Source organism: Dromiciops gliroides, chromosome 3 (assembly GCF_019393635.1).
Source record: "Dromiciops gliroides isolate mDroGli1 chromosome 3, mDroGli1.pri, whole genome shotgun sequence".
NCBI classification, from domain to species: domain Eukaryota; kingdom Metazoa; phylum Chordata; class Mammalia; order Microbiotheria; family Microbiotheriidae; genus Dromiciops; species Dromiciops gliroides.
The window spans coordinates 595,546,699-595,558,006 of record NC_057863.1 but is presented as its reverse complement, the minus strand read 5'-3'; the positions used below and the strand labels follow the sequence as shown (position 1 = coordinate 595,558,006).

General features: G+C 51.5%; 1 protein-coding gene across 14 annotated transcripts in view; it reads left to right on the top strand.

Moving 5' to 3' along the window:
- The window catches only part of ADGRB2 (adhesion G protein-coupled receptor B2), a 71,229-nt gene extending 64,740 nt beyond the window's left edge, over positions 1-6,489 (top strand). For 11 of the 14 annotated variants that reach the window (XM_043992010.1, XM_043992017.1, XM_043992012.1 and 8 more), the window contains 4 exons: positions 2,429-2,464; positions 2,982-3,080; positions 3,355-3,408; positions 5,867-6,489. In XM_043992010.1, the coding sequence (XP_043847945.1) occupies positions 2,429-2,464; positions 2,982-3,080; positions 3,355-3,408; positions 5,867-6,094 (417 nt within the window). In that variant the 3' untranslated portion in view covers positions 6,095-6,489. The remainder of the gene's footprint in view (positions 1-2,428; positions 2,465-2,981; positions 3,081-3,354; positions 3,409-5,866) is intronic. The other 3 variants (XM_043992014.1, XM_043992011.1, XM_043992018.1) reach the window with 1 other exon arrangement.
- Positions 6,490-11,308: the final 4,819 nt, after the last annotated feature.

Genomic DNA, 11,308 nt, shown 5'->3' with positions numbered 1-11,308 from the left:
TAAGAGAGCAGTGCCCAGAAGGAGGTGGTCCGTGTAGTCAGATGGCATGGGACGGGTGAGGCAGGATGAAGGGTGAGTAAAGGCCACTAGATTTGGTAACCAGAGGCCATCAGTGACCTTGAAGTATTTTCAGTTATGGGGAGGGGGAACGTAGCCAGATTAGAAAAGCAAAGAAGGTGTTGGGAGGTCATATGTGATACACTGAACTGGGAGCCAGGAAGCCTGAATTCTCTTCCTAGAGGTCCACTGACTTGCTGTGTGACCTTGGGCAAAGCCCTTCTCTGTCCAGACCTCAGTTTTCCCCTTTGAGGAGTTGAGGTGTTAGACTAGCTGATTTCTGAGGTTCAACGACTTTGGGACCTGGAAGTCATGAAAATGCGTGGGGTAGGCCCAGCTAGTGGTTCTAGAGAGGGAAGAAGGGGAGAGAGAGAGAGAGAGAGAGAGAGAGAGAGAGAGAGAGAGAGAGAGAGAGAGAGAGAGAGAGAGAGAGAGAGAGAAAGAGAAGAGAAGAAGAGAAGAAGAGAGGGGCAGACATGGAGACATAGAGATACAAGCATAACGAAATAGGCAGGGAGGTAGACAGAAAAAAACAGAGACAGACGGGGAGAGAGAGAGAGAGAGAGAGAGAGCACGAACATGGGATCTCAAGGTTCATGGCAGGGGCTAGTGAAGGTTTTTCTAGGATTATAAGAATCAGAGCTAGGAGAAATCTTTATTATTGAGTAATTTCAGTCATGTCTGACTCGTGATCCCATTTGGAATTTTCTTGGCAAAGGTGCTGGGGTAGTCTGCCATTTCTTTCTTCAGCTCATTTTACAGATGAGGAAACTGAGGGAAACAGAGTGAAGTGACTTGCCCGTCTAGGAGGTGTCTGAGGCTGGATTTGAACTCAGGTCTTTCTGACTCCAGGCCCAGCATTCTATTCACTGTGCCACCTAGCTACCCTAAAAGAAATCCTAAAGACACCGTAAGCTAACCCCTTCAGCTTGGCAGATCCTCATCAGGGCAAGGCCCAGGGATGGGACTTGCCCAAGCTCCCATAGGTAGGAAGGAACAGGGTCAACATTCAAACCCTGGTGCTCTGATTTCAGATCTTCTGTCTATTTTGGTTACACCATCCAATCCAATCCAACAGTCAATCAACAAGCATTTCTTAAGGCTTCCTGTGTACCTGACACCATGCTAAATTCTGGAGATACAAAGAAAAATCAAAAATAGTTAGTCCCTTCCCTTAGGGAGTGGGCATGAAAATGGGGGTGGGATGCCCTGAGCCACAGAGGGAATCCCATGACTCCTTACCTTTTGTACTTTGGGCCCAGTGACCCATCTTCTCAGTGTACACACACACACACACACACACACACACACACACACACACACACACGAGAAATACACAGTAGCTAGAAGGCAGCCTTAGTGGGGATGGCAATAGCTGGGGAGAAAAGGAAAGGTCTCCTAGGGGAGGTAATTCTTGAGCTGAGTCTAAAAGGAAACTAGGACTTTGTGTATGTGTGTGTGTGTGTGGGGGGGGCAATGAGGGTTAAGTGACTTGCCCAGGGTCACACAGCTAGTAAGTATCAAGTGTCTGAGGCTAGATCTGAACTCAGGTCCTCCTGAATCCAGGGCCGGTGTTTTATCCACTGCACCACCTAGCTGCCCAGAAACCAGGACTTCCAAGAGGCATTTATGGAGCACCTCCTATATGCTTGACACTAGGGAAACAATAATGAGTCTCTGCCTCCAGGGATCTTATATTGACTTGTTGTCTCCCAAAGAAGGGTTAAGTGGACCCGAGTGTGCTTTTAGACCAAGGAGAAGAAAAGGTGGCAGACGTAGGAGGGAGAATTGTGGGTTTTGGGGAATGATCATGGGGTCTGGCCTTGGCTAAGAGCTGGGATAGCTTTTCCCTGGAGGCTTGGAGAGGAGGAAAGATGGGCTGAGGTGGGGGTACGCCTGCCTGCTCATCTCTGTGGGAGCACATGCACTCCTCGCTGCTTCTCCATCGGCCTGTGTGTCCCCTTGTCTCTGGGTGTGTCCTCCTGTGTGCACGTGCGTGTGGATGGTGAGCTGTGGGCCTTGGGGGGAGTTGGGCCTGAACTAATGCCCTTGTGTCGCCAGCTTCTGTCACCCATTTGGCTCCATAACTGGGGTCTTTCACAATCTTGGCCAGTCATCTCCCTGCCCCCCCCCGCCCCCCGGGATAGCTTGGGCCGGCCACAAGCTTCCCCCTGGCCCTAAGAATCCTGTCCACATGGCCCCCTCACAGTGGAAGGGCAGCTAGGTGGACATAAGAGACCTGTGGCTCCCTGGCACTAGATCTCAGCCCAGGAAAGTCCCTGTCGTCTTGGCTCCCAATCATTACTAAAGCAGTTTTTTTCTCCCTCCCCTCCTCCCAATCCCCCACCCCTTACCCCCTAAACAACCACAGCGGAAAAAGTTACGCTATTCAGACCTGGATTTTGAGGTGAGAACTGCTGAGGGGAGGGGGCTGTGCTTGAGGCGGGGAACCTGCCTTATGTTCTGGAGCTTGGCCCCCTAGGATACCCCCTGCCCCAGCCCTGGGGAGAAAGGAATTAGGACACAATTTAGAAGCTAGGCTCCAGGTACCAAAGGTGCCATTTTGGTTGGACTTATCAAAAATCACCATTTCCATTCAGGACCTTTCTTTGTGGAGAGGGGAATAGGGAGAGGCCAGGGCTCTTCTGGGAAACAGGGGCAAGGGGCATGACCCATTCTCTCAGATAAGATCCCTAGCGCCTAGTCACATAAGTCACTGGATGGGATAATGTCAGGGTCACTTCTGGACCTATTTCCCACTAGACACATGGCTGAGCAGGGTTCTGAGTGGGGTTCCGAGCAAGATGTTCAGGGGGATGGAGAAGACAGGGGCTTTGTGGGTAGTTCATAGAGGGCTAAGGGAGAATGGATGGTTAGGGGCAGGGGAAGAGCATTTCCCCCCTGAGCCTCCCCCTCCCCCTCAGAAGGTGATGCACACCCGGAAGCGACATTCAGAGCTCTACCATGAGCTCAATCAGAAGTTCCACACCTTCGACCGCTACCGGGGCCCGACTTCTGGCAAGGTGAGAGGAGGCCCCTGAGCTGCCACATAGTGCAGCAGCACAGGGTCTGGAGTCAGAGGAGCCGGGTTCCAATTCAGCTCAGGACAAATCTCTTGACCTCCCTGGGCCTGTTTCCCCTGACCTTCCTGTTCCTAAGCATCAGGATGCTTTGGCTCACCCTGGGTACCCCCTGCATCTTTCCTGGTCCCCCATGATGTGATAGTGGGTGACACATCTGGGCATTCCTTGGGCACAGGCGGAGGCCCTGACTTGGCTCCCTCCCTCCCCTCTGCAGAGAGAAAAGCGATGGAGCGTGTCATCAGGCGGGGCTGAACGCAGTGTTTCCACTGTAAGTGATGGTCCTAGGGGCTGGGGGGGGGGGGAAGCTCATGTTGATTGCATGTAGCCCCGGGGGTCCAGGGCTCCCCTTCCCCCATCAGACCCTGCAGCACCACCTTCTGGAGCTCCCAGAATGATTCAGGACCCTGCTGGCTATCAAAGGGGAGTGAGGTCTTGGGAGCTGCATTGGGGGGGGGGGTAGCAGAGGATACTTCACCTGCTCATTCTCTTCCCTCCTCAAAAAATCTATGGGAATCGCCTTGGGGCTGCCTCATATGCCGTGGGTTTGGAGGAAGGGAAGGAAAACTGATTCCCTTGCCCAAGTGCCCCCCGCCTACCAGCTGTTGGAGCTAGGTGCCGTGTGGGAGACAGAGAAGCCCTCACCTGTCCTCCCCGCAGGGAGCTCCCAGGCCAGATTGGGAGATGCATTGTCGACATCTGGACGATTCTGACGGCGTCAGAGCAGTGTGGGAGAGAGCAACCCTGCTGTTGACTGCCTGTGGGGTGTTTAAAGGAGGATGGGCGGGGCGGGGGGGGGCGGCGACATCATCGGATCCCCATCTTGATGAGGTCTCAGAGACCTACTGCCAGGTCCCAGTTAGTGTGAACCAGGAATCCTGGTTGGTAATCACACACACTATTCGGGGTTATCACTGTAAAATATGGCCATTGGTTCCAGCCCAATGGAAAGGTGTAGCACAAATTGGAATCAAGTGACCCCTTCACAGGATTTGTTATCCTCACTAATCAGGATCTGGCTGGATGTAATTCAGCTTCCTCTTATGGGCAGAGTTCTGAATGTGGAGCCACTTACTATCTGCATGACCTTGAGTGGGTCATTTAATCTCTCTATGCCTCAGTTTCCTCCTCTGTAAAGTGAGGGGGGAAGGGGTCTGACTTGGTGACCTGCAAGGTCCTTTCTGGGCAAGGCTCATTTTGTAAATGGGAAAACAGATCTGCCCAGTATCATAGCTACTCAGTAGAACAGTTGGGATCTGACCCCAGGCCTGACCCTGGATTCCCAGCTCTGACATTCTCTGTACAGTGGGGAGAGGAGCTGCATCGGGAGTCAAAGGCCTGAGTTCAATTTCTGGTTCTGGTTTTGGTATTTTCTGGTTCAGGCAAGTCGCACCCTGATCCTGACCTCTCCTGGCTGCTGTTCTTCATCTGAGAATGAGAGATTTGGACTAGAGATTTAGGGTCCCTCCCTTCTCTGACATGCCATGTTCTTTTTCTTCTCTAATATCAGTAAGAAAGTGTTTATTGAGCCTGTAGGACTGAGCTAAAAGCTTAGCTTTTTCAACAAGTTAGAAATAATGTCAAAAAAGACTTCTTTGCTAGACTCTAGAGATACAAAGACTTGCCTTCAAGCTGCTTCTCAGAGGAAACAATATAGAAAATACAGAGTAATTTCAGGGGAAGGGGTTGGGGTATTAACAACAGTATACAATCCATGTTCCAAGACTCTATTCTAGCTCTGACTTTCCATGTTCTAAGGCCTTATTCCAGCTGAAAGTCCATGTTCCAAGGCCCCATTCCAGCTCTGACATTCCATGTTTTAAGGCCCCATTCCAGCTCTGAATTTCCATGTTCTAAGGCCCCATTCCAGCTCTGACATTCCATGTTCTAAGGCCCCATTCTAACTCTGACATTCCATGTTCCAAGGCCCCAATATAGTCCTGACATTATATGATCTAAGGCCCCAATACAGCTCTGACATTTCATGTTCTAAGGCCTCATTCCAGCTCTGACTCTCCATGTTCCAGGACTCTATTCTAGCTCTGACTCTCCATGTTCTAAGGCCCCATTCCAAGCTCTGACAGTTCATGTTCTAAGGCCCCTTCCATCTCTGTTATTCACTGTATATTCCATGGTCCCCTTTAGCTTGGACATTTTGTGTCCTAAGGCCCCTCCTAGCTCTGACATTCCAGGTTCTAAGGTTCCTCTCTGCTTTGATAGTCTATGTTCTAAAGTTCTTCCCAACTCAGCTGTCTTGTTCCTAATCTTAGACCAGAGACCTAAGAAGCATAATTAATCACTGAAAGGAGAGAGAGTTGGAGTAGGCATGGGGGAAAGCTGCTTGGCTGGAGAAGCTTTTGTTTTTTAACCCAACAGAGATAACTTTTGAGGGGAAGACAGGGAAGAATATTCCATGGAGTAAGGGTAAAGAGAGGAAGAGTGTATGGCCCACATCGTCATTCTGGTCTCACTCCGAGTCCCCATCTATCTCCCCATCAGCAGCTGGGTGGTGCAGTGGGCGGAGTGCTGAGGCTGGGGCCAAGAAGACCTGAGTTCAAGTGTAGCCTCAGATACTTAGCAGCCATGTGACCCTGGGTTAGTCACTTAACCACTTTCCTCAGCAGTAATAACAGCACCCACCTCCCTGATTTGTGAGAATTAAATGAGATAATATTTGTAAAGTGCTTAGTAAATGCTCACTTCCTACCTTTCTCATCCTCCCTGTTCAGGAGAAGATAAGCGCAGGAGAGAGGCCACCCTCGCAACAGCAGCAGCAGCCACAGCAGCCGCAGCAGCAGCCGCAGCGACATCAGAGTTGGAGCACCTTCAAGGCAATGACGCTGGGCTCGCTGCCCCCCAAGCCCCGTGAGCGGATGGGCCTGCACCGGACACCTCGCTGGGAGTCAGCGGGCCTGGGTCTGGATGCCTCTGATGGTGACTTCCAGACGGAAGTGTGAGCCCTGGCCAGCTGCCGGGGCGCCTATAAATATATATATATATCTCTATTTTCACACTCCAATTTGGAAAAAAAAAAAACAAGGAGCCAGGGACACCCCCCCCCCCTTTTCTCTTCTCGTGTGCGGTCTTGGCCCTTGGAGGGAGACACAGCCGGACTCTGGCTCCAGACAAGGTGGGGACCCTGGAGATGAGAGGGGAGGGATGGACTCCAGAGACCTGCTTCTGGCCCAGGGAGGAGGCAGAATAAGAGGCCCACTCCTCATTTGTCAGAGCCTATAGCCCCAGGCCACCATGTCTCCTGCCCCCAAGCCTGTCCGTGCGTCTGTCTGTCCCACCCGGGGCTGGGGGGGATCTTTGTTGGGAATAAAGTTCGCTCTGTGGACTTGCCTGCCAAGTGACCTTCTAGGTGGGGTGGGCTGCTAAGGGGATGGGCTATTGGCTTCGCACCTGAGTCAAGGCCTGGCTAACCCCTTCTCCATTTCCTGCCCTTGGCCAGATTTCTTCTGAAGAAGGTTTGCCCCCAGAGCACGTCTGGCAGGGCACTTAAGGGACTCAGAGGCCTGCCCCAGTCTTGGGGCTTCTGTGCTAGGGAAAGCAGGTGGAACTTTCCCCCCTCCCCCTGGGAGTTTTCTAAATTGCAGGTTGAGCATACGGAGACCCAAGACTCAGCCCTGCCTCCTAGGGCTCCTAGACCCCCACCCCAAGTATCCAGGTTCTTCTTGTCTCCCCCCCACCAACCACCATGAGAAACCTACCAAGGTGGGGCAGCTAGGTGGCGAAGTGGATAGACCACCAGCCCTGGAGTCAGGAGAACCTGAGTTCAAATCTGGCCTCAGACACTTGACACTTACTAGCTGTGGGACCCTCCTGGGCAAGTCACTTAACCCCAATTGCCTCACAAAAAAAAAATAGAGAGAGAAACCTACCAAGGATCCCACAGCCATCTGGGCCAGGCCGTTACTTTGGGACTCGGGTGGAGGTGGCCCGTCTCCTGCTCCTGTCCTATCCCCCTCAGGAGAATCTTATTTGGAATTATTCTCTCTCAGATCTTTGAGGACCCTCAGCAGCTATGACTGTGAAATAGGCCACACAGACATGGGGGTAAAGAGACAGGAGTGGTGGAGGTCAGACCTTGTGCTTCCCAGAAGCCCCGCTTTACATGTTCTCCACCCCCACCCCATGGCCTCTTTGAGCTTCCTACTCTGTCCTAATGTTCATTTTCATGGTATTTAACAGTTCATACACTCCTCCCCCTGCAACAATTTTGTCAGACCTAAGAGGGAGCCAATGGTGGCCTCCAGAGATGGGCACTAGAGGTGAAGGGTTTGAGATCAGGACCTTAATTAAGATCAAATAAACCTGAAGATTCTTTTCCAGAGTTTAGTCAAGTGGGTCCCTCTTCAGCCATCATCCCTAGGCTCCATCGTCCTTCCTTTTCCCTAGGTGCAAGGAGGTCATAGTGGTAACTGTAAATTTAGAGCTGGAGGGGCCCTCAGAGCCTTCAAGTCTGACCCCCCACATTTTTCAGAAGAGAAAACTGGCCTAGAAGTTTAAGGGACACTCGGAGTCCCACCACTACTCGTGTCTGAGGCAGGTCTCTCTGCCCACTTCTGCTGGATTTATGGAGGATGATGTCAATCCACAGGTACCCTCTTTGCACTGGTGTCTGGTCTGTCTTGCCTAGGGAGTCACTCTCAGGTCAGCGTGCCTTCCTCCCCTCCCTGCTGTGGCTATTGATCTGGGGATCACCAGTGGGTGCATAGCCTCCTCTTGCTAGGGAAGGAGTGGGGGTCTGTAGGAAGCTTCCCCATCCCCTTAGTCTCAGCTGATCCTATACCTCACCTGCTCCAGCCTCTCTTGGCTCAGATAATAGAAATATTCTTCCCTTCCTACGCTGAGACTTGAGTGGGGCAAAGCAAAACATCACTGTTGAATTGGGTGTGGGAGAAAGTCACATGAAGGGAAGAAGGTGGAGCAGTCCTTTAGCCCTTGCTGACCCTGACCTGTCCTCACAGGGTAACAGGTTGAGAACAGGAAGGGACTTTTGACGTCATCCAGTCTGGAGCCCTCATTTTATAGGTAAAGAAACTGAGACCCCTAGAAAATGAAGTGGTTTACTGAAAGTCACGCAAAGAGCAGTGACAGGGAGGGGGTGGAACCCAGGACACGCTTTACCAAACTGACCATCACTGACCCGATCTAGTTGTGTCTGACCACCTCTGACACTATCTCTGTCTCTTTCATACACACACATGCCTGCATACATATACCCCGGCACTGTCCAAACACACTCACATACATACACACATGCACATGTACACACACACCCACTGTCCAGGCCTCTGATTAATGTCTCCCTCTGACCTTTGAAACATCCCTGCCCTTGTCTTACCCCATCTGATCCTCAGACAAGCTCTCATTTCCTTGTCTGGCCCAAATTCCACCTGCTGGCTGGTAGCCTGGCGTAACACAGGCAAATTAAAATATATGAGCATGAAAATTCCCCCACCCCACCCCACCCCATCTCCCCAGGAGATGCCTCAGCCCAGACTCCCTGTGACTTGCCGAGCCAGGCAGGCAGGCAGGCAGCCCAGAGATAGGCAGTGGGACTCAGCTCGGCAGTAACTGGAGTGAAGGACACAAGTGACTCCACGTCCCTCACGTCCACTCCCTTCCCTGGACCTGAGCTTCGGCCAATGAACCCGGAGCAGGATGGTGGAAAAGTGGGTTCCCCTGCAGGCCTGTGATCACAGCTGCCAGCTACATTCTATGAAAGGCTTTGGGAGACAAGAGTTCTGGGTGTTGCATGAGCACCATGGCAACTGATAGAAGAAACTCTTGGTCCACGTCCATGTGGGGTAAGCCTCACTTGGACCTTGCCCTGTGGGCACCACTGGAGGGGCCTAGTTCTCCCCCTACCTCCCTTTGAGCCTGAAGGACCCAGAATCACAAACCAAACACTGGAGAGGTGGTGGTTTGACTGGAGCTGGGAAGGACCTTAGCCATCAGGTCTAGCTTCCTCATTTTACATCTGAGAGGAGCGAAAGTGACCACCCAGAGACCACCCAGCTAGTTCATGGTTGGATAGGGCCTGCCAGGCCCTGGGCTCTTTCTGCTTTTCCACATCAGACTTGGGCTCGCAGCTCCCCCACCCTAGATCCATACATCCATATCCACACCCTTTCTCTAGGGGACTGTGACTACACCTCTCAAAGGCCTCCAGATGGAGTAATGAAATGACATGACTTGGGCCCCAGGGACCAAGAAGAGGTGACTGGGGGGTCTGAGGTGGAGCCGCATCTGGGGGCTCTTGTCCCCACAGCTCTGGCCTCTGAGGACCTGCCTGCACCCTAAGTGTTCCCTCCCACCGTCATTCCTCTCTCCTTGAGCAGCTCTTCTCTCCCCATGTGGAGGAGAAAATGAAGAACACAGCTTTGCCCCCGTGATTGTCTGCCCACGCTTCTCTTCTCCCTCCCTCCCAAACAGCCGCCACAGCTGCCAGCAGAGGCCCCTTGGGGACGCCGAGAACACGAAGCCGCTTCCCCAGGGGGAGGACAAGAGTGTCCTTGGGGAGCATTTCCTACCGAAGAGTTTAAAGGAAGATTGCACAGAGTAGCAGCGGTTTCTGGGACTCCAGAGAAGAGAGGAGTTAATAATAATAATAATAAATAGCATTTTGGAAGTGTTTTAAAATTCTAAGTATTAACTCGTTTTATCCTCATGACAATTGGGGAGAAGGGGGAAGGTGCCATTATCTCCATTTTTTACTGATGAGGTGACTGAGGCAGACAAAAGTTAAGTCACTTGCCCAGGGCCACACAGCCAGTGTCCAAGGCTGACTTTGAACTCAGGATTTCCTGTCTCCATTGCTATTGCTTCCCCATTCTCCAGCTGCCTCCTTTCCTGCCTTAGTCTCCATCCTGCCTCCCACATCCACTGCACTGACCTTGGCTGGCAGAGGGCTGGGTGGGGTAATCCTAAGCCCGGCTGAGCTCAGGAATGGGGGAATTGAGGCTGCAGAAGCTGCCAAATCCTTGTCTAGGAAAGAGGGCTTAAGCCCCTAACCTGCAGGGACATTAGTCCATTTAAATAGCACCCTTCAATCACTTTGCTTTAATTCTGCCTCCTCCTATATTTTCTTATAATGACATATGAGGGCAGGGCTTTTTAACCCTCTCTGTGTCATGCCTCCCCCCCTACCAGGTCTGATGAGCCCTTTGGACCCCTTCTCAGAAGAATGTTTTTAGATGTATAAAATAAACAGATGACAAAGGAAACCAAAGCTAGTGAAATGCAGTTATTAAAATATTTTAAAAAGCAAGTTCATGAGACCCCAAATGAAGAAGCCCTGCCCCAGGACTTTAAACTTTCCGGGGAAAATAAAAACAAAGAGGTGTCATTTGTGAACTTGGGCTGACCCGTGTGAGTTTAGAGTGGATAGTCCTGCCAACCTCTTCCTACCTAGTATGATAGGATACTGGGCTCTGGAAAGAACCTTAGAGATCATAGGATGGGGAGCCAAGATGGTGGAGAGAAGCCAGGAAATTGCCCCAGCTCCCCCAAGTTTCCCTCAAAACAACATTAAAGCAAGCCTCTAAATGGATTCTGAACCTAAAGAACCAACAAAAACACAGAGAAACACAATCTTACAACTTGAGATAATTTGAAGACTTTAGGAAAGGTCAGTTGCACCTGGGTGAAAGGGGAGTGCAGCACAGCTCAGCACAGTGCAGTGTGGAGGGGGTCTGGGCAAGTCAGCTGGAGGCTTTTGGCCACATCAAAGACCAGCAACTGAGACTCCTTGGTCCTGGCTCAGCAGGCTGGTGGCATAGCAGGCTAGTTGGGAGAACTGCCAGCCCCGGCTGAGAGGGCAAACAGCCAGATAGAGAATCACCCACAGGACAGGCACAACTATGCCAAGCCATTCTAGCACAGGGGGCAGGTCTAGGGTGGTGAGGAATCTGCAAGCCACAGAGGCTTCAGAGCAGAAAGCCAGTGACCAGAGATCATAAGACTTATAGCTAGATGAAGAAAGTGGGGTCCATCGAGATTAACGCAATCTAGGATCACACAATTTGAACCCGGGTCTTTCTGGCTTGAAGTCTTGCACTCCATCTGGAGTGCTTGGCCCACACGACTTAATTTTCCCCACCTTCTTCGAGAGAGGAGTTTGCTAGTGATTAGGTGGTATTATGAGAACACCTTAAAAGAAA